Source organism: Rattus norvegicus, chromosome 4, assembly GCF_021556685.1.
Source record: "Rattus norvegicus strain SHRSP/BbbUtx chromosome 4, alternate assembly SHRSP_T2T, whole genome shotgun sequence".
NCBI lineage: Eukaryota > Metazoa > Chordata > Mammalia > Rodentia > Muridae > Rattus > Rattus norvegicus.
This window is the reverse complement of record NC_141537.1, coordinates 111,259,490-111,279,716: the sequence shown is the minus strand read 5'-3', so window position 1 is coordinate 111,279,716 and position 20,227 is coordinate 111,259,490. Positions and strand designations below refer to the sequence as shown.

At 40.7% G+C, this 20,227-nt stretch overlaps 1 protein-coding gene across 6 annotated transcripts in view; it reads left to right on the top strand.

The window, feature by feature from the left end:
• Positions 1-20,227, top strand: part of Ctnna2 (catenin alpha 2) — a 1,149,154-nt gene that overhangs the window by 346,755 nt on the left and 782,172 nt on the right. For all 6 annotated transcript variants that reach the window (XM_087656637.1, XM_087656638.1, XM_087656636.1 and 3 more), the window contains one exon: positions 1,352-1,618. In XM_087656637.1, coding sequence (XP_087512763.1) covers positions 1,352-1,618 — 267 coding nt within the window. The remainder of the gene's footprint in view (positions 1-1,351; positions 1,619-20,227) is intronic.

Here is a 20,227-nt window from a genome sequence, read left to right as displayed (position 1 = left end):
AAAAAAATAGAGAGCATAGTTTAGTAAGTTGTTATTTACTGTATACTGGTATTGACTACTCTAGATGCCACAATGTTCTTTTCTCAGAATCATTTTACCCATAAAGAATAAAAGAGCTGTTATTTACTCAAGACCATCCATGTGTCACCTACAAAATGAGCAAATACAAAGAGTCCACCTGTGGATCAAATATTTACTGATGTTTGACAGTTGAGAGACTATTCAGCCAGTCATTCTTAGTTGACAAACCTACTTGGCTCTCAGCTAACAGCCACTCCTTTAGCATTTCCAGAAATGATGAGGTCAATGTCTCAGATGTGCTTATAAAAGCTGAAAGAGAGGCAAATCCCCAAGTGGTTTTCATTTGAGAAAAACAGATCACTGTTGGCCTATTACTTTTCTAGTCTTTAAATTTGATGTTTTATGGAGCTAGTAAAATGGCCTTAGAGTTAAGAGTACTTGCTACTCTTCAGAGGACCTGAGTTCAGATCCCAATACTCATGTCAGATGACTCCAAACAGCTTGCAACGATAGTACCTGTAGCTAAGGGATTCAGTCCCCTTTTCTGCTCTCCAAATGCACTAATAAATATCACACACCAGACACAGCATATACTACACATCCAGAGAGAAGTAAATCTTTAAGATGATGACTGACTTGCCATTAGAGACAGCTAGGTTAAAGAAACCTCCCGTAAGTAGTAGTGAGAAGAAGCCGACACAAGAAGCAACAATGAGTGTTGTTGCTTTGTTTGTAAGTACGCCGCACGTAAACAGAAGCAAGCATGCTACTAGGGGTCTGATTTCAAGTTTCCATCTGCTGAGAACAAATCCGGTGGTTCCTACCATTCACTTACCTCTGTGGCGTCCCGGAGTTTGCAGTCTTTCAGCAATGTTGGCTTCTTAAATGCCTCAGAGTTGGCAGATCCATTACTGATGACCAAAAAGTCAGCACTAGACCAAGATGGACATGGCCCACAGCTGGCATGAGAAATTCTACGTAGGAGTGAAGCATCCTTACATGGTCTCTTTAGTGATACCTGATGAATACTGATGATAGGGTACCCAGTCAGATAGAAGAAAGCATCCGAATGGGTCAGTTAGAAAATTGGTTTTTAAAAACTGAGCCAGGAAGGTAGACTCTGTCATATGGTAGTGTAAGTTGGACGGCAGCTATTACCTTAGACATGTCACAAAGAAGGAGCTGTTTCTGTGTGACTCTGGCAGCTAGAAGTAATACAAGGGAGAAAGGTGTTTCTAAAATCCTTGATGTATCCACAAGCCTGGGGTTCTAAGTCTCCTTGTAAGTACTTGCCTGCAAGCCTTACGTGTACATTCTGTATTTTCCACAGGAGCTGAAGGACCCTCACTGTAGGGATGAAATGGCTGCTGCCCGAGGAGCCCTCAAGAAGAACGCCACCATGCTGTACACAGCCTCCCAAGCCTTCCTCCGCCACCCAGATGTCGCAGCTACAAGAGCCAACCGAGATTATGTATTCAAACAAGTCCAGGAGGCCATAGCTGGGATCTCCAGTGCTGCGCAGGCCACCTCGCCCACCGATGAAGCCAAAGGCCACACAGGCATCGGCGAGCTGGCTGCAGCCCTGAATGAATTTGATGTAAGCACCAGGCTTATACATGCAGAGTGTACACTTATCACACGTGTGCATATGTATGTTATATATTATAGATATTATAGTATACATATATATGTGCATAATGAATACCGTCATAGCATATACTGATTTTATGCTCTTAGAATTTTTTGACAAGAAGATAAACTATATGGTGTGTATTCCTGTTACTGGAAATCTAAAATATTGGCAGAGCCTAGTATACTAATCTTTAAAGAATATAAAAATCACGTTTAAATGGGCCAGAATCTTCCTCCAAGTCACCCAGATGATCAGTTTCATTATGAAGAAGACAAGCATTGCAAGCAGCTAGGCTTAGATTGCATTCATACCGTTTCTCGGTGGAAAACTGCCCTTCATAGCTTCTGTTTAAGTCAGTGACAATCAAACCCCATTACCTTAAACCCCACCTAAAAATGTAATCTTTGAGTGCCCTTCTCAGGAGTGCCAGTTGCAAATCCCATAAAAGACAATCTCCTGCATCGGTTCCTGCTGATGAACTATCCTAAAAGGGGACACAGTAGGATGGAGACTTTAGTCTAGCCATGTAAGTGCATGAGAGTGTGCAGCCAGCAGCGGCTAAGGATGACAGTACAGCTCCAAGATGCAGATGAGGATGGACTCAACTGTGTGGGGTTTATTCTCTGTCATGGGACCCTGCATAAGCTGTAAAGGCTAAGAAGACTTGTAAATACCCAGGCTCTGCATTCATTGGTCCACAGTGGACAGAGGAAGTGGAAAAAGAAATAAAACAGAATTTACAGGAGGGAAAGAAAGAAAGAAAGAGAGAGGGGGAGAGAGAGAGAGAGAGAGAGAGAGAGAGAGAGAGAGAGGGAGGAAGGAAGGAAAGAAAGAAAAAAGGAAGGAAGGAAGAATGAAAGGAAAAACTGTGTTACTTAGAAGTTGCTTAGAAATATAGTTTTCTTTCCATTCTTCGGGGATTAAAACGAGCTTTTGACAAGAAATGACTAGGTAGTGGCAAGAAGAGAGGAACTTGAGGAAAGCAACTGGTAACCACGGTGAGACGGAGAATATAATAAGGAATAATTATCATAGTGTGTATTTGGGGCATTCTGAGATATTTTCTACTCTTAAACACCGTCTGTGAGTGTTTATTGGCACACACTCATGCGTTTACACATGTTTATAAGTGCATACATTGAACTCACATGGTATCGTGACTTGATAAGATTTTTCAAAAGCACTTATTTTTTATTCTTGTGTGTGTGTGTGTGTGTTTATTTGAGAGAAAGAGGAGGGAGGGAAGGAGGGAGGGAGGGAGGGAGGGAGGGAGAGAGGGAGAGAGAGAGAGAGAGAGAGAAAGAGAGAGAGAGAGAGAGAGAGAGAGAGAGAGAGAGAGAGAGAGAGAACACCTGCAGAAGCCAGAGGCATTGGATCCCCTGAAGCCAGTTACAGGTACTTGTGAGCCACCCACCAAGAGTGCTGATAACCTAACTTGGTCACTCTACAAGTGCAGCATTCTTTTTCTGCTGATTTCCCCAGCCCATTATCAGATTTTCTGTAATAATTAAATTTGAATTTGATAATAAATTTGGTAATGCATTTATTACACAAGTGGGGACTGAGTATTATCTAATTTTATCCTCAACCCTTCAGCAGGAAACTCGTAAAGTATTGAAAAGAATAGTGTTTACAAAACTTTCACAAAACTTAATAAAACTGTTCACTTGATCTTTTTAATTATTTTCATTTTCATACATTCCCTAAAAATACACAAAATATAGGTGTGTAGTGCCAATAGAATAAATTTTTCTTTACTGGAGGGCCGACCACTCCACGGTGAGAACATCCGTGAAATAGAGTTGAGTCTTTAAATACTGCCCAGGAAAGAGCAGTAAGAATGCTGACAGAATGTTCAAACTCTTTTTTTTCCTTTGGATTAGGAAAAATAAAACCATATATTAAGAAGAAAAAGAGTAGATCATGCATTCAGACACTAAAGCATGCTACTCTGATATTTTAACTTAAACACATATTGAAACAAAAATATCACTCACCTTTAAAATAGTAAAAATCACAAATAATCTAAAATGTGAAAGTATTCTTAAAATATGGCAGTCATAAAACGTAGCTCAGAATGGATGCATTTCTTAGCCAATATTTAAAAATTTTTATTAGTTATTTTACTTATTTACATTTCAAATGTCACCCCCTTCCCAGTTTCCCCTCCACAAAGCCCCCTATCCCACCCCATCCCCTTGCATTTCTAAGGGTGCTCCCTCATCCCCCCCACCACCACCACCACTTCTACCTCACCACCCTGGCATTCCCCTACACTGGGGCATCTAGCCTTCACAGGATCAAGGGCCTCCTTTCCCATTGATGCCCAAAGGCCATCCTCTACTACATATGTGGCTGTCTCCAGATGGGGCAGTTTCTGGATGGCCTTTCCTTCAGTCTCTGCTCCACACTTTGTCCCTGTATTTCCTTTAGACAGGAGCAATCCTGGGTTAAAAATTTTGGAGATAGGTGGGTAGCCCCATCTCTAAACCAGGAGATGTGCCTAACCTCTCGATATGGTCTCACCTGTTCTCTCTCACATGTTTATCTCATCCTTTTTATTACATAATGATTTTGTTATAGAATAGTAAGCAGTGAAAAGTGGTGGGAAGATAGTTTTCCAGGGAAGATAACAGAAGTCCCTGACAGCAGCCTCGGCAGCTGCTGCCACCTTCTGTCCAGTAGTGGGATGGCTCCAACTTCCTTTCCCTTAAGTTCCAGACAGGTTTGAGTAACTTTCACTAGTAAGCATAGCACTTGAAGCATCACTGTAGTATTGCAAAAGGCTTCAGATTAGTACAATCAAATTTGAGGTCATATAGCAAGACACAAATTAGGAGATGTCCACACCTTAAACATTTAAGACCTTTCATTTACCACAATACTGCCCTTTTTTGTAGGGTGAACACGCCTTTGGGGAATTAGACAAGTGCACAGTCCAAAATATACTGACTAATTTACTGATTTAGTTTTGCTAGTTTAATGAGTTATGTATTAACTCTTTTCACTAAATATATTATGTGCTAAACAAAGCAAATTTGCATTATGTTAATGATTTATACCAACCAGTACTTTATTATTAAAAGTTATTTGTTTGCAAGCAAAGAAAATTACATAGCACATTACCCAATGTTTAACAATTTATTTTCAAAAACTAACAGAAATTAACATGTGTAGCAGTAAGAGCTGCAATCAAGAACAACAGCTGTTATTGGTCTGGATCTCAAACAGCTATTCCCTAGTAAATGAAATTTGATTTCAGAAATTTCTGGCTAGCAGTGATGTTACTATAAAAATTTTAAAGAAATATACTATAGCTAGTTTCTTGTAGGTTTTCAATCATTTCTTATGTCAGCAAACCCAGATTCCTTAATATTTGAAATGCTTTCATTAAAAATAATAGGTTGCTGTCTTTGTGGAACAATTAAAAATGGAGTGGAGAGTTTGTTTGGTCTCTGTTATTCCCTAAGTATTCCAACCTAAAGGCATCTTCCCTAAAACCTACATACTATTTCCAAAATGCCTATGTCAGCCTCCTATAACTGTAACAAAATCCTTGAAATAATCGCCATAAAAAGAAGGAATGTCTGAGGCAATCAAAATTTAACAGATGTTAAGATTACCTGTTCTACTCTCATAGGACAAAGTTATTTCCTAGTACACACGTCAGGGGCTCACCACTGCCTATCATTCCAACTCCAGGGGACCTAAAGATCTTCTGGACATTGTGATATCCACACCTATCACACACACACACACACACACACACACACACACACACACACACACTAAAAGCAAACTTATTATTTCACAAAAGCAAAGACAGAATGTGTTGGCTCTCACTTTCAGAGGTTTTAGTTCAAGGCTAATTGGATTCTTGTTGTGAACCATAATGAGGAAGTTAAGTATAGCATGAACCCATGATTGTACAAAAAGTTTACCTCAGCGTGGTAAGTGATAAATAGAGTTGAGAGACCCAATATGCCTTTAGGGAAGAGCCCAAGAGCTCCCATCAGCACTGCAGCTGAGGTCCAGACCTTGAACACAGTCTTTAAAGGACACGTATCCAAATAATACACAGATACTTAAACAAACGTCATTTCACCAAATGGAAAACTCCAAAGTCCTGGTGCCGACTTTTCTGGCAATATAAGCTTGCTGATAAATGACCCAATGGCTACCGAATACACAGCAACAGTTTACACAAAATCTCTGCACTGCTCGAGGGGAAAGATCTGCGTGAATACAAGGTAGAGTTTTCTTTCTATATTTCTCTTGTCCTTCAGTTGAATTGGAGAGGTAATTTGTATCCATAAACTGCCCACAGCTTCTGCCTGCCACCTCTGCTCCGGCCACTCCCATGCTGGGACTGTGCCCAAATGATCTTCAACACCATCATCGCTCATAAAGTCAAGCACGCCTTCCTAGGTTCTTAACGATGCCACTTTGGTACTGACCGTGGGTCATCCTGCTTTGTATCATGACTGCCATACGGTATAAGACTCGCGTCTGCAGTGGGGAGTTGAGGCAATCTGTTCTAAGTCACATGGAACTGAGTTGTTACCTAAACATCCCAAGTCTACATAATTTATCCTCCTCATAGGATTTCATACCCATGTTTTCCTTTTTCGATTTTCCTTCTTGTTTTCACGTTTGTGGTTCTTTTTCAGCATTTTTAAAATTCTTACGAAACTCTAATTAGTTTTCCTGCCTTGTTGTTCAAGGGATGTGAGTGCTGGGGACTGAGTATCAGCACTAGTGACAGATCAGCAGGACACGACCTAAGCTAGGTATTATGCTGCTATTGTCCTCTGGGAGAGCACAGAGTTGTAGTAGTCCCTGATCCAAGCCTATTCCCCCTGTGGGCTTATCTCAATGGACATGCATTATTATCTAAATCTAAAATATATCTAGAAATGGGACTCAATGCAGGGTTTCTGCCATAGAAGCCCTTACAGGGCACAGAGAAGAGATTTCTGGATATCTGTGGCTATTGAGAACTCCAGGTTAAGTTTTAGAGAATGAGAGTTCTAAGGCAATTTCAGTACAGAATGGAAATTCTCTCTAAGTTAGCTCAACTGCATGACTGCAACAGTATCTTTTGAAAGTGACAAAAGAAGTTAAGAGCCTTTGAATAGTGAAATAATCCTCTTTTGCTTCATTTCAAAGACCAAACGGATGTCTGTCCTGTGAGCATTCTGGTCCCATTAGGAGCTGTGAACCAGAGCTCTGGACAAATCATGGATTCTCTGAATCCCTAGACTTGGGGGCTGTACAACCACAAAGAAAGATGAATGGATTTCCATGGAGACAGGAATTTTTACAATAAGCTCCTTTTCTAGTCTCTTCTTGGTTATATCCTTTCATTTCTCATGGCAACCAGCTTGATTCATTACTAGGAGGCTTCCTCACTACATATATTCTTTGACATCATTCTGGGGACATCTGGGAAGCCCCACATTAAGTGATGGAGATCCTTAATTGGCCTTGTTCTAATTAAGTTACAGAAGAATGAAGATAGAAAAGAACAGAAGGACCCATCCAAATACTTTAAGTGTGCTCCTGAGGGAAATGCAAGCTGCAGCTAACTGTTCAAAAGCAATTAGCAACGTAGAGGACAAATGCATAAAAACAAAAGCCAGTGAGCAAAGCTAGGACCATGCCCTATTGGGATTCCTATTGCATGCCGTTGAGAATTCCTAAACTAGCCAGGGCCAGAGTTTATAGCTCCGTGGAGGACTGGACCGTCCATAGAAACATCTGTAAATCCGTGGAATAGAGGATTAATTGAACCACTCAAAAGTCTGAGTTTCTTTAGGCTTCTTCAGTAAAGATCTCTGAGGTCAGGGATGTAAGCCCATAACCTAACTTAATCTAGACAGTCGGCTAAGGGATTTTTCTCTCTGAATAATGCCAATATTCAATATATAGTTGCTGTTATCATGGCTGTCTTTCTGTATCAGTAACTTTTAATCACATTCTCTGATATTTGCCCATCAAATGAATGGTCGTCATAAGGCCCCATATGGTTCTGGGACCCTGAAGCAAATGCAGGACTTGGACTGGGGAGCCTTGCTTCTTTCTCCTAGTTCTACAGATAACTTATGCAATCCCAGGTATTAGGGTGTCATATCTTGTTTAGTGTAAAGTCTAACTATCAGAGAGCTTAGATCTTTCATGTAATATATGAACAAGGCACAAAAGAGAGACATACCATTGAAGGTATGAAGGGCATAAAAGAAAAAATGGTTACTCAGTAAACACAGGTACTACAGAACATTAAGCATTTATGTCATTGTATGCACTTGGATGTAAAATGTGCTCTCAAATTGCGTGTGTGTGTGTGTGTGTGTGTGTGTGTGTGTGTGTGTGGTTGTTGTTGTTGTTGTTGTTGTTGTTGTTTTCAGTAGCACACAGATGGCTGATGAAGAAGGTATCAGATCCCCGGGAGCTGGATTAGAGGTATTTGGGAACTGTCTCATAGGGATGCAGGGATCTGAACTCCGGTGCTCTGTGAGAACAAGTGCTTTTACCACTGAGCAGCTGCCTGCTCTCCAACCCCGTAAGAAATAAGGCTAAGAGGATGGGTAGGAAGGGGGCCCAGGCAAGATCCCTGGACCTTGGGAGGGACTGGCCTTCATCTTTAAGCAGCTAATCAAAAAGGAAGAACTTGGTCAGATCTGCTTTGAAAGAGCTCTGTGGCTTGGAGTGCAGGCTGATTTTGAATAAGACAAAACAGTAGGACAGGAAGACCGATGGACATAAGAAATTATGTAGATCACAACTATACCAGGAATGCACACTAAGGAACAGGTGACTCCAAACCCAAAGACGAAACCTCCTTACCTTGGGGATAGTGCCTTTGCTTTTCCTATACAAACAGGAAGAAGTTCTAGATGATTAAGGAAAATAAACCTTTTTTCTTCTAATTATAGAATCCTGAAATTCTTTTATGGGAAATTCAGTAATTCTCATACTCTAACTTCTCAGCACTAATTTGCTCTTATCATGGCTTTTAATTAATTTCATAGCCATCAGTATTATCAAATGCCTAAACATGTATGCAGACTTATGCATTCCAAACTGATAAACACAAATTCCACATCTGTGGTTTTCTAAATTAGGTCAGGCTGCTGCTTTGAGCTCCTCCAATGTACATGGTGTGCTCATTCAACTTACCTTTATGAGAAATTCTTTCCTTGTTTATTTGTGAGACGAAGCATCACTATGTATCTCCAGGTGGGACTCTTATTCCTTTGATTTCCTGTGTGCTAGTTATAGGTGTACGCAACCACACTTAGCTCTTACACAACATAAAAAAAAAATCAAAACAAAATAGAACAACATAAACGATAGGAAGACCTAGTATGAATAACTTACTGCAGAATCCAGCAATCCCACCACTTGATTGCTTTCTCTCAGTGCAGTGCCTCTCAATTTACCTGCCCTTTCTTATTCACTACATCCTGTGTATTTAAACATGCAGCAGTGTCCTAGCATTCTTTATCGTACACTGACATCTGGTGGCCAAACACAGTGAAACCCCGTATCCTTGTCAACAGAAAACAAGATTTAAGTAAATACTAGGGTCCAAATCCCAAGAGTACAAGTATGTATGTTACTATCTCACTGTGGCCAGCCTTCAGAAAGTGTTTCTTCTCTTCAGAACATTGTTCTGTACATTACGATTCTGCAGTATAAATAGCTAATATGTTTTTTGTAAATGTCTAGAGCCATGAGATAGTGGCAAAGAAGGTGTAGACCGGGATATCTCTGAATGGAGAGCCTCCTGGGAAGCATGAATGGAGTAGAGCTTAAGTCCCTGTGTAACTATGGGATATATTCCACCAAGTTTCTCACACAATCGTCTCTCCTGCCTTCTCTCCTCTACACCCACTCACCAAGTATAATCACCCACAATCCAAGACCTATGCTGTGGGATGCAGACCCAGATCTTTTCTTCCCTAAGGGTTTAGCAACTTTAGAATACATTCTGACAGAAGGGTTTTGTTTGTTTCTTTGTTTTTTTTTAATGTGGAGGGGAGGGTTGGGGTAAACACATGTACACACTTGTGTGTGCATGCATGTTGGAGTGGGTGGTGTTCATTCATGCCTTGAGCATGTACATACATTATATATGGAAATTAGTAAATGGCCTCCTGTGTTGATTGTCAGCAGCCTTCTCATTTTTGTGTGGGACAGAGTTTCCTATTGGCCTGGAACTTTGCCCAATTGTCTGGGCTACCTGGGGCCTGAATTTTAATTTCTAATATTACCATGGAGTTACAGGAAGGCGTTTTCTTTTGTTGCATGGATTCTAGCAAGTCACATCCATGTCCTCAGCCAACAATTATTTACTCCACTGACTATTTATTTCCTCTCAACATTATTTTTTTCTGAGAATATATTCAATTGCAATTTAATTTTACCGTGGACACTTCAGTCTTGAACAGGGGAACTATGTGAATTACTGAAAAGTAGGTGAATGAAACTTGTAATAATATTTTATTACTATATAATAAATAATATAATATTTTAATATTTTCCCTTTAGATCCTTGTTTCCTTCCCATTTAGGCTTTAAATCAAATTAATATACTTCTTGAGAAAAGTGTAAGAATCTATGTGTTCTATGTGTAATTAATTTTCTCTTGAGAAGATTGGCAGATTTCATTTTTTGCCTTAGTACACTTTTATTTAAAATAATTAGTGCTAAGTGAAACCCCAAACACTAATGTAATTGATGAATATATTAAAGATTGTCCGCATGGGACAAACAATATAAATTAGATTATCACTGATTTATTAGTTGTGCTTCGATTTTAGGAACCACATGAGAGCTCTTTCTGGTGAAGTGATTATGGAGAAGCACATGGCTTATTTAAATAGCCCAATAATTCCGACTTAGGGTTCTCATGTGATCAGTGCTAATCTCTTAAATTCTGTACTTACTTTTACTTATATGGTGTGTGTGCCTGCTTGTGTGTATGTGCATCATAAGCACACAGATGCTCACAGAGGCCAGACAAGCCACAAGGACCCAGAGGATGGGAAATACAGGCAATTGTGGAGCACCCTCTCTGAGTGCTAGTGCTCAAACTTGGTCCCCTGAAACAGGAGCAGGTGCTCCCCAACACTGCTAAGCTATGATGAGCCTTCCAGGGACTAAACTATTTTTGTTAGTCCTCTGGGATGAGTATGCTATCCTAGTAATCAAATCTATTAAGTAGTTACTTATACTTTTTAAGATTTAATTTGGCTCAACGGCCCAGCACACATCCACATCCACAAACAACATACTACCATCCCTCTAGTCTCCAAAACTTATTAGATTTTTCTCAGTCAAACACATTTAGATGCTTCTTCTCATTTCTATAGTGATGACTTACATAAACTTTAGTATTTCTTATCAAGTGTTTTCAGTTCTCCCAAATTTCTGATTCCTGAAATTTGTTTACTTTGTTTGTTTTTTGTTTTTTATTTTTCTTTAAACAGGGTTTCTCTGTGTAATAGCCCTGGATGTCCTGGAACTTGCTTTGTAGACTAAGCTGGCCTTGAACTTTCAGAGATCTACCTGCCTCTGTCTCCCAAGTGCTGGGATTGAAAAGCATGCCCACAATGCCTCGCTGCCCTAGGGGTGTGTGTGTGTGTGTGTGTGTGTGTGTGTGTGTGTCTCATGGAGGTCCGCCCCTAGAACATAACTCTGTAATGTTGGCCACCATGGTTACTCTGGTCATACTAATAAGAGCTGGAGAGTGCAGTGTAAAAGAAGTCAAAATGGTGTTTTAGTCCTACTATGCATCTTTCTCTCCATGATCCTTGTTCTTAATCTACTATACAATTTCAGTAGTATGGTGAAAGGATGAAGCAGAGAGAAACCACTTCATAATAACTCACCGACGATACCCAAAATAAGCATGATGTCATGTAAGTAAAATAAAATAGCTTTTGTACAAATGAAACTTCAGAGAGGGTCTTATCAGGACTGGAGAAGGCACAGTCAGTAGAGTTCCTGCCTCTTGTTCATCAGGCTTAGTCCTCCATACAGAGTACAAATAACTTTGATGACTGATGCCTGTAATCCAGCCACTAAGAAATAAAGGCAGAAAGGTCAGGAGTCTGAGGCCTTCTTTCAAGGGAAATAAGCAGATTAGGTCCAGCCTGGGATACATGGAGCCCTTTTCTCAAAAATATTAAAATAAAAGCAATCCACAAAAGTCCCATTGCCAGTCCTGTGAGATATATCCCCTATATCTGTCCTCAGAATGAGTTTCAGAGATGGTGCTTAGTTTCCCACATAGAGAACTTTCCCTTGGTTAGTATATCAGAAAAATAATTATTTGTGCCTCAGTTTTTAAAAATTGGCTTGAGATCACCCACAAATCTAATCATTATTAGTCAGATAATGAATGAAGACAACTATAGTGGTGGGTATTTGAAAGTTTTCTGTTTCTTTCCCTTTTTTTATTCCTCTGGGCATCTGCTTTGAAAGTTTTTAAACTGGACCTCGTCATGACACAGATAGCAATCACAGCAGACTGTGTCTTGAAGGAGGAATTGAAAGGAAGAGGGCAGAATAAACTTTAATCACAGTGGATCTTTGCGGGACACAGTTTAACAGTTTTCAAGGCATGGTGTGTGAATTTATAATCCCAGCACTCAAGAAGCTGAATTGGAAGGAACCATTAGCATGAGACAAAGTCAGGCTATATAATAAAACCGTGCTAAGGGTGGTGCACACTTTTAATCCCAGCCCTAAGAAGGCAGAAACAGGTGGATCCCTGTAAATTTGAGGCCAGTCGGATCTACAGAGCTAGAGGACAGCCAGGGTTACACAGAGAAACCCTGTCTTGAAAAACCCAAACCAAACCAACCAACCAACCAATCAACCAACCAACCAACCAACAAACAAACAAACAAATAAATAAATAAATGAGATAGAACTTATTAAATTACACCTTTGTGCCAACATTAATTTGGGGATAGGGCATTCATAAGGCAAAGGTTATATTTCTGTATCAAAATTGAAAGTCTACAGCTTACATTTAATGGCTTAATTTATTCCAAGAGATGCTCATACAGGGGAAGTGAGGTCCATATTGATTCGCAGTTGTGGGCATGAACTACAGTATGATTCTTAAGTTACTTCCCCTTGGGCAGAGAAGCCAACATGATGGGCAAAGAAGTGTAGAACCATCTCTATTTGAAACCAGGAGCATGTTTGGCACTGTCAGGTGCCATGCTTGCTAACCACATCTCTGTGAAGATTTTCACACCACACCAATTTGAATGGGTGACACCAGCCTTGTCATTCGCATTTCTGCAGTACTATACTTCAGACAGCACTGAGACTGAGAAATATCACTGACCATAAAGACATTTTCCAAAGATTGTTTTTTTAACAAAGGTCATCACAGGCTTGAAGAAAGGTGACATTTGGAGTGATCTGCAGGAGTGGAGACTCACTTTTATGAGGAAGGATAATGGCCTTGATCTGCCATCAGCACCCAGGGTGTGACAGCTTGCGACAGGTGGATGTCTGCTTCTATCACTTCTGATTCTCTTCTGAATACAGAGCAGAATCCCTGTTGCAATCTGGACCAACAAAATAATCCGAAAGTGACATGGGGCAAAGGCTGGTCTTTATTATGTCATTGTATTATCTATGAGATGACCCTGCAGAAAGCAGATAAGGGAAAACCATTTGTAATCAAAGTGACAAAGTGACAACCTGTGTATATCTGTGTGTGTGTGTGTGTATAATATATATATATATATATATATATATATATATATATATATATATATATACCGATGTATTTTATACTTTTTTCCAATGAGTTTTGTTTTCCTCTTATTATTTACAATTTTACTAGTAATCAGTTTTTCAAATTTTTTTGGTGTAGATTAGATCTATCTAAATCTGTTTATAGTCAAGACAATTACCACAGATAAACTGACAAGCCAACCGGATGTAGATAAGACTTCTTGGAGACACCCCTTCCAAAGGGATTGTTTGTTTTGCCAGTTTGACAGTAAAAATTGATTAGTACGGTTCTTAAATTAAAAATCAGTATGAACACAGCTATCTACTGGAGAGCCTCTAGCTGGAAGGTTTGTTTTCTTTAGAGATGTGTGTGTGTGTGTGTGTGTGTGTGTGTGTGTGTAAATCATTGGGTTCAATATGTGGTTTTAATTGTTAAAACATTATATATCTTACAAAATAAAGTTTATTATACTTCAATTCCTAACATCGATTTTTAAAGCACCTTGCCTGTCTGACAGCATCAGCCTGTACTGTGGTATGGCACCCATAAAAAGAAGACTTATCTTCAAGATATGACTGACAAATCATGGTAGTGAGAATTCCATTATGGTCTTCCTGCTGGTCAGTTTCCACATGTGGCAAAGAAGAAACTAACATACACTTTACAAGGCTGACTGAGCTGTGTAATTGTCTTAGGATACCCTGTCACATGGCATCATTTTCATCCTTCTTTCATCTCCTCTTTCAACCTATTCTACTCTGCTGCCAGTAAAGGTCCTTCTTATGATCAGACGCACTTGCTTCTACTGCTCTACTTTGCAAGATGGCTGACACTTTTGTATATCATCCCTGCTGGCTGCCATAGGTTCGTTTGTCAGCCTGTTGAACAGAAGACATTGACTTTCCAGAGGCATCTGAATTGGAACCTCCCAAGTTCCCTTCTCACCTCTGCCTGGTGCTTGAGCCCCATCTTTCACTTATGATTTCATTTTCTCATAAGTGGCATGGGGCCTGTGTGGCTCCTAACCTTGTCATGATAATTAATAATCTATAGCAATATTTGGTGATCTGACTGGCATAAAGACAACTATTTATATTCTGGCCATAGTACTTTTTTAAAAACGGATGCCAGGTTGAAGAGATGGCTCAGTGGGCCCTTGCCATCAACTGTGAAGAATTGAGTTTGAGCCTGGAATCTACATGAAGAAAGGAAAGAAGTGAATTTTATAAACCATACTCTGATCTCCAAACCCAATGCACTTGAAATTGCATGAAACTCTAGCTCTAGAGGATCTGACACACATCCAGAAATGCCCCTATAAACACATGCATATACATATAACTAAAAACTTGAATTAGCAACAGAGGAATATCGAATGGTCGAGATGCACAACATCCGTCATCAGGGAAATGCAAATCAAAACAGCCAAGAGATTCTACCTCATACCAATCAAAATGGCTAAGATCAAAAACTTAGGTGACAGTGTATGCTAGCTAGGATGTGGAGAAAGAGGAACACTTCTCCATTGTTGGTGGGATTGCAATCTGGTACAACCACTCTGGAAATCAGTCTGGACATAGAACTAACTGAAGACCCAACTATACCTCTCCTGGGCATATATCCAAAAGATGCTCCAATGTATAACAAGAACTCATGCTCCACTATGTTCATAGCAGCGTTATTTATAATAGCCAGAAGCTGGAAAGAACCCAGATGCCCTTCTACAGAAGAATAGATACAGAAAATGTGGTACATCTACACAATGGAATATTACTCAGCTATCAAAAACAATGACTTTATGAAATTCATAGGCAAATGGATGGAATCAGAAAATATCCTTTGTGAGGTAACCCAGTCACAAAAGAACACACATGGTATGTACTCACTTATCAGTGGATATTAGCCCAAAAGCTCCAATTGCTTGATATACAATTCACAAACCACATGAAGCTCAAGAAGAAGGAAAACCAAAGGGGAAACAAAATACTTACTAGATGACATATGGAGACAAAGTATGGAGCAGAGACTTAAGAAAGGGCCATTGAGAGACTGTCTTCTCTGTGGATCAATCCCATATAGCCACCAAACTCAGAGACTATTGAGAATGCCAAGAAGTGCATGCTGATAGGAACCTGATATAGCTGTCTCCTGAGAGGCTCTGCCAGAACCTGACAAATTCAGAGGTGGAGGTTCGCAGCCACCCAGTGGACTGAGCACAGAGTCCCCAATGAAGGAGTTAGAGAAAGGACTGAAGGAGCTGAAGGGGTTTGGAACTCCATAAGAAGAACAGCAATATCAACCAATCATACCCCCCAGTGCTCTCAGGGACTAAACCACCAAACAAAGAGTATACATGGAGTGGCCCATAGCTCCAGCTTCATATGCAGCAGAGGATGGCCTTGTCTGGTATCAGTGGGAGGAGAGGCTCTTGGTCCTGTGAATACTTAATGCCCCAGTGTAGAGGAATGTCAGGGTGGACTGACAGGAGGGAGTTGGTTGGTAGGTGGGGGAGCACCCTCATAAAAGCATGGGTATGGGATGGGATAGGGGTTTATGTTGGGGAAACTGGGGATTGCAAATGTAAATATAGATAATATCCAATAAAAGAAAAGAAAAAGAAAAAGAAAATGTTGTTTAGAGTAAAAAACAAACAAAAAACCCTAGAAATAAATCTTTAAATATATCTGTTCTGCATACTTTTATGAGACTAACTCTTGCATAGGAAATAGTTTTACCCCATTGGCTACTGTTTAAATTCTACATGAGGAACAAATCAGCTTTTCTGTGAATGGATTAGCTGTGCAAGGATCCCTTCTATATGTCGTCTGGCCATATTTAATTATGTATTGCACAACTTTGTAATAAGTTATAGCTTGGAAAGGCTAATTTTGTGAACAATTAGCTACTGCCAGGCTAGAGTAGAATACTCCAGACAGATCTATCTCATGACAGGACAAGTACTATTAGCTCAGAAACATTCAGGCCAATCCTGCATAGCTATAATACAGGCCTTACATAGTCAGCACAAGCTGAGTGGGCATCGGAGGTGTGACGGAAGAGGGTGGAAGAGTAATGGGGTTGGACAGAGAACGTAGGAACTTTTGGTGCCACCAAAATGACAAGAGGGATATAGAAGGGAGAGGAAGCAGTTCGACCGACATGCTACCATATGCTAGACACAGAGGTGAGTCACATTGCTCAGTCCTACAATCTAATGGGTTCCTACATTTTTAGACAGTGGAGTTCTGAAAAATACTAAGTCTTCTGTCTTCCAATCAGCTCTTGAACCACGACTTTTCCAAAAAAAACCAGTTTTCAGGAATAGCAAAAGAAGGGGAGCAGGAGAACCCTGAGGATTTGTGTATTTAAATCTATATTCTTTGAAAGGCAGCCCAATTGCATGCTACGATGTATCTTAATGCAGCCACTTTGACTTCTGTTGCCTCACTCTGCCTGGCACATAATAGACTCTCAATAAACATCAAAGGAACAAGGAATGAGTGAATAGTGACAGTAGCTTCTGGTACCAGATGAGGCAAGATCAGTCAGCCCTGTGAATGAGGAGGTTTCCTTACTGTAGGGAACCTCACATTCAGAGAATAAAAAGTAATTGATTAGATAAAGATGTTGGCAAGAATAAAAAAATGAGTTATATACTCATGAGTTATAAAATGAGTTATATGAGTTTGATGTTGTTAGGCAAATCAATATACCTTTTCTCCTGGATTTTGGAGAACATCAAGGTTACAGATCATCTGCCTTAGCTTGTACTTCTGTGTGCTTCCTTCTCAGAACACTGGCCACCTAGATATCTCTTTCCTTAAGTCACTCCATGCCCTGAGGCCCACCCTCCTTGACTTTCTTTCCTTCCGTTCTTCCTTCCTTCCTTCCTTCCTTCCTTCCTTCCTTCCTTCCTTCCTTCCTTTCATCCCTTCCTTCCTTCCTTCCCTTTTTTTTACAGTATTTTTTATTGGACGTTTTATTTAATTACATTTCAAATGTTATCCCTTTACCTGGTTTCCCCTCCAAAAATCGCCTGTCCCATCCATCTTCCCTGCTTCTTTTATAAGGTTGCTTTCCACCCACCCCCACCTTGCTGCCCTAGCATTCCCCTACACTGGGGCATCGAGCCTTCACAGCACCAAGGGCCTCCCCTCCCAATGATGCCAGACAAGTCCTTCTCTGCTACATATGCAGCTGGAGCCATAGGTCCCTCTTTAGTTGGTGGTTTTATCCCTAGGAGCTCTGGGGAATCTGGCTCATTGACACTGTTGTTCTTCCTATGCTGTTGCAAACCCTTTTAGCTCTTTTAATCCTTCTGCTAATTCCTGCATTGGAGTCCCCTTGTTCAGTGCAGTGGTGGTAGGCTGCATCTTCACCTATATTGGTCAGGCTCTGGCAGTGCTTCTCTGAAGACAGGTGTATTATGCTCCTGTCAGCAAGCACTTCTTAGCCTCTGCAATAATGTCTGGGTTTGGAGGCTGTGTATGGAATTGATTCCTAGGTGGGGCAGTCTTGGGATAGCCTTTCCTTCAGTCTCTACTCCATTCCTTTTTCCTGTATTTCCTTTAGACAGGAGCAATTCTGGGTTGAAATTTTGGAGGTTGGTGTGAGGCCCCATCTCTCAACTGGATATGTTCTCTACAGGTTCTCTCTCCCCTTTGTTGAGTATTTCAGCTAATGTCATCCTTGTTGGATTCTTGGAGCCTCTTGCTCTTGCTGTCCTGGCATCTGGGACTTTCTAGTGGCTGGGGAAACACAGTTCCTCATCCCCCATTGCTACACTGCTACACACCTCTATTCAATTTCCTGACCCCCTGTACATCTCCCTGGCCTCCTCCCATATCTTATCCTGCCCTCCTTTCCCCTCCCACTTCTCTCTTTCTCTCAAGTCCCTCCCACCTTCTACCTCCTATGTTTATTTTGTCCCTCTTTGATTTTCATAAACATTCCTCTTTTCTTTGTTTTGCTCCTGCCCTTTAGACTGTTTTGTTGTCGTTGTTCTTTTGTTTTATGTGTGTTTTTTTAGTGCATTCATTTGAACATAGGTTTCTCTGGAATTTTATTCCTCATGTGACTCTCACCAATGTGATTCTTTTGAGAGCATCCCCTAAAACATACTTGTTTCTGTAGTTCCAGTCTCTTTTCTGAAGTTGAGATATGTACTCAACTCTGTTTGCCAAGTCGTAATTTGCATGGTTCTAAGTTCTCTTAACTATACTGATGTCATTATTGGGTCCAACATAGCTTTTCTTCATACCTCTCTCTCTCTCTCTCTCTCTCTCTCTCTCTCTCTCTCTCTCACACACACACACACACACACACACACACACACACACACACACACACACACACACATGGAGAAGACAGGGAGAGGGAGGGAGGGAGAGTGAAAATATCAAACTACCCTTGGGAATGTACCAAGTTCATCTACAAAGCTGAGTCTTACCAGCTTTCTTCTCTATTCAGTTTTATCTATGTACTCAATCCCTCACTCAGTCCCCCTTCACTGGCTTCCCTGCCCTTGACCCCAGCCACCCTCTCTCCTCTGAAGGTGACCCTGTTGGCAAGATAAACTTTCAAACGAATACTATGAGATCTTCTTCATGGCATCAAATCATGTCAGTAAGACTTGTGTACATCCCTCCCCCTGTCCCTAGTTCTGCACCTGTGCTGTTTTCTTCCATAAATATCATTTATCATCCTTCAGATGTATGATCAATTTTAAATTCTCTTGTTTCCCCTCCTGCTCTTTGTCCAGTCAGCGCTCTCTCTTTTATCACTAAGTTCAGTCTTTACAGACTTACTTTGTTTGTTTATATTTTCCTTTGATCCATTTTGGACAATTCCTGAGAAAACAAGTTAAGGGAGGGTACTTGGGTTTTTTTTTTTTTTTATTAACTTGAGTATTTCTTATATACATTTCGAGTGTTATTCCCTTTCCCGGTTTCCAGGCAAACGTCCCCCTCCCCCCTCTCCTTCCCTATGGGTGTTCCCCTCCCAACCCTCCCCCCATTGCCGCCCTCCCCCCAACAGTCTAGTTCACTGGGGGTTCAGTCTTAGCAGGACCCAGGGCTTCCCCTTCCACTGGTGCTCTTACTAGGATATTCATTGCAATCTATGAGGTCAGAGTCCAGGGTCAGTCCGTGTATAGTCTTTAGGTATTGGCTTAGTCCCTGGAAGCTCTGGTTGCTTGGCATTGTTGTACATATGGGGTCTCGAGCCCCTTCAAGCTCTTCCAGTTCTTTCTCTGATTCCTTCAATGGGGGTCCTATTCTCAGTTCAGTGCTTTGCTGCTGGCATTCTCCTCTGTATTTGCTGTATTCTGGCTGTGTCTCTCAGGAGCGATCTACATCCGGCTCCTGTCGGTCTGCACTTCTTTGCTTCATCCATTTTGTCTAATTGGGTGGCTGTATATGTATGGGCCACATGTGGGGCAGGCTCTGAATGGGTTTTCCTTCAGTCTCTGTTTTAATCTTTGCCTCTCTCTTCCCTGCCAAGGGTATTCTTGTTCCCCTTTTAAAGAAGGAGTGAAGCATTCACATTTTGATCATCCGTCTTGAGTTTCATGTGTTCTAGGCATCTAGGAATATTCAAGCATTTGGGCTAATAGCCACTTATCAATGAGTGCATACCATGTGTGTCTTTCTGTGATTGGGTTAGCTCACTCAGGATGATATTTTCCAGTTCCAACCATTTGCCTACGAATTTCATAAACTCGTTGTTTTTGATAGCTGAGTAATATTCCATTGTGTAGATGTACCACATTTTCTGTATCCATTCCTCTGTTGAAGGGCATCTGGGTT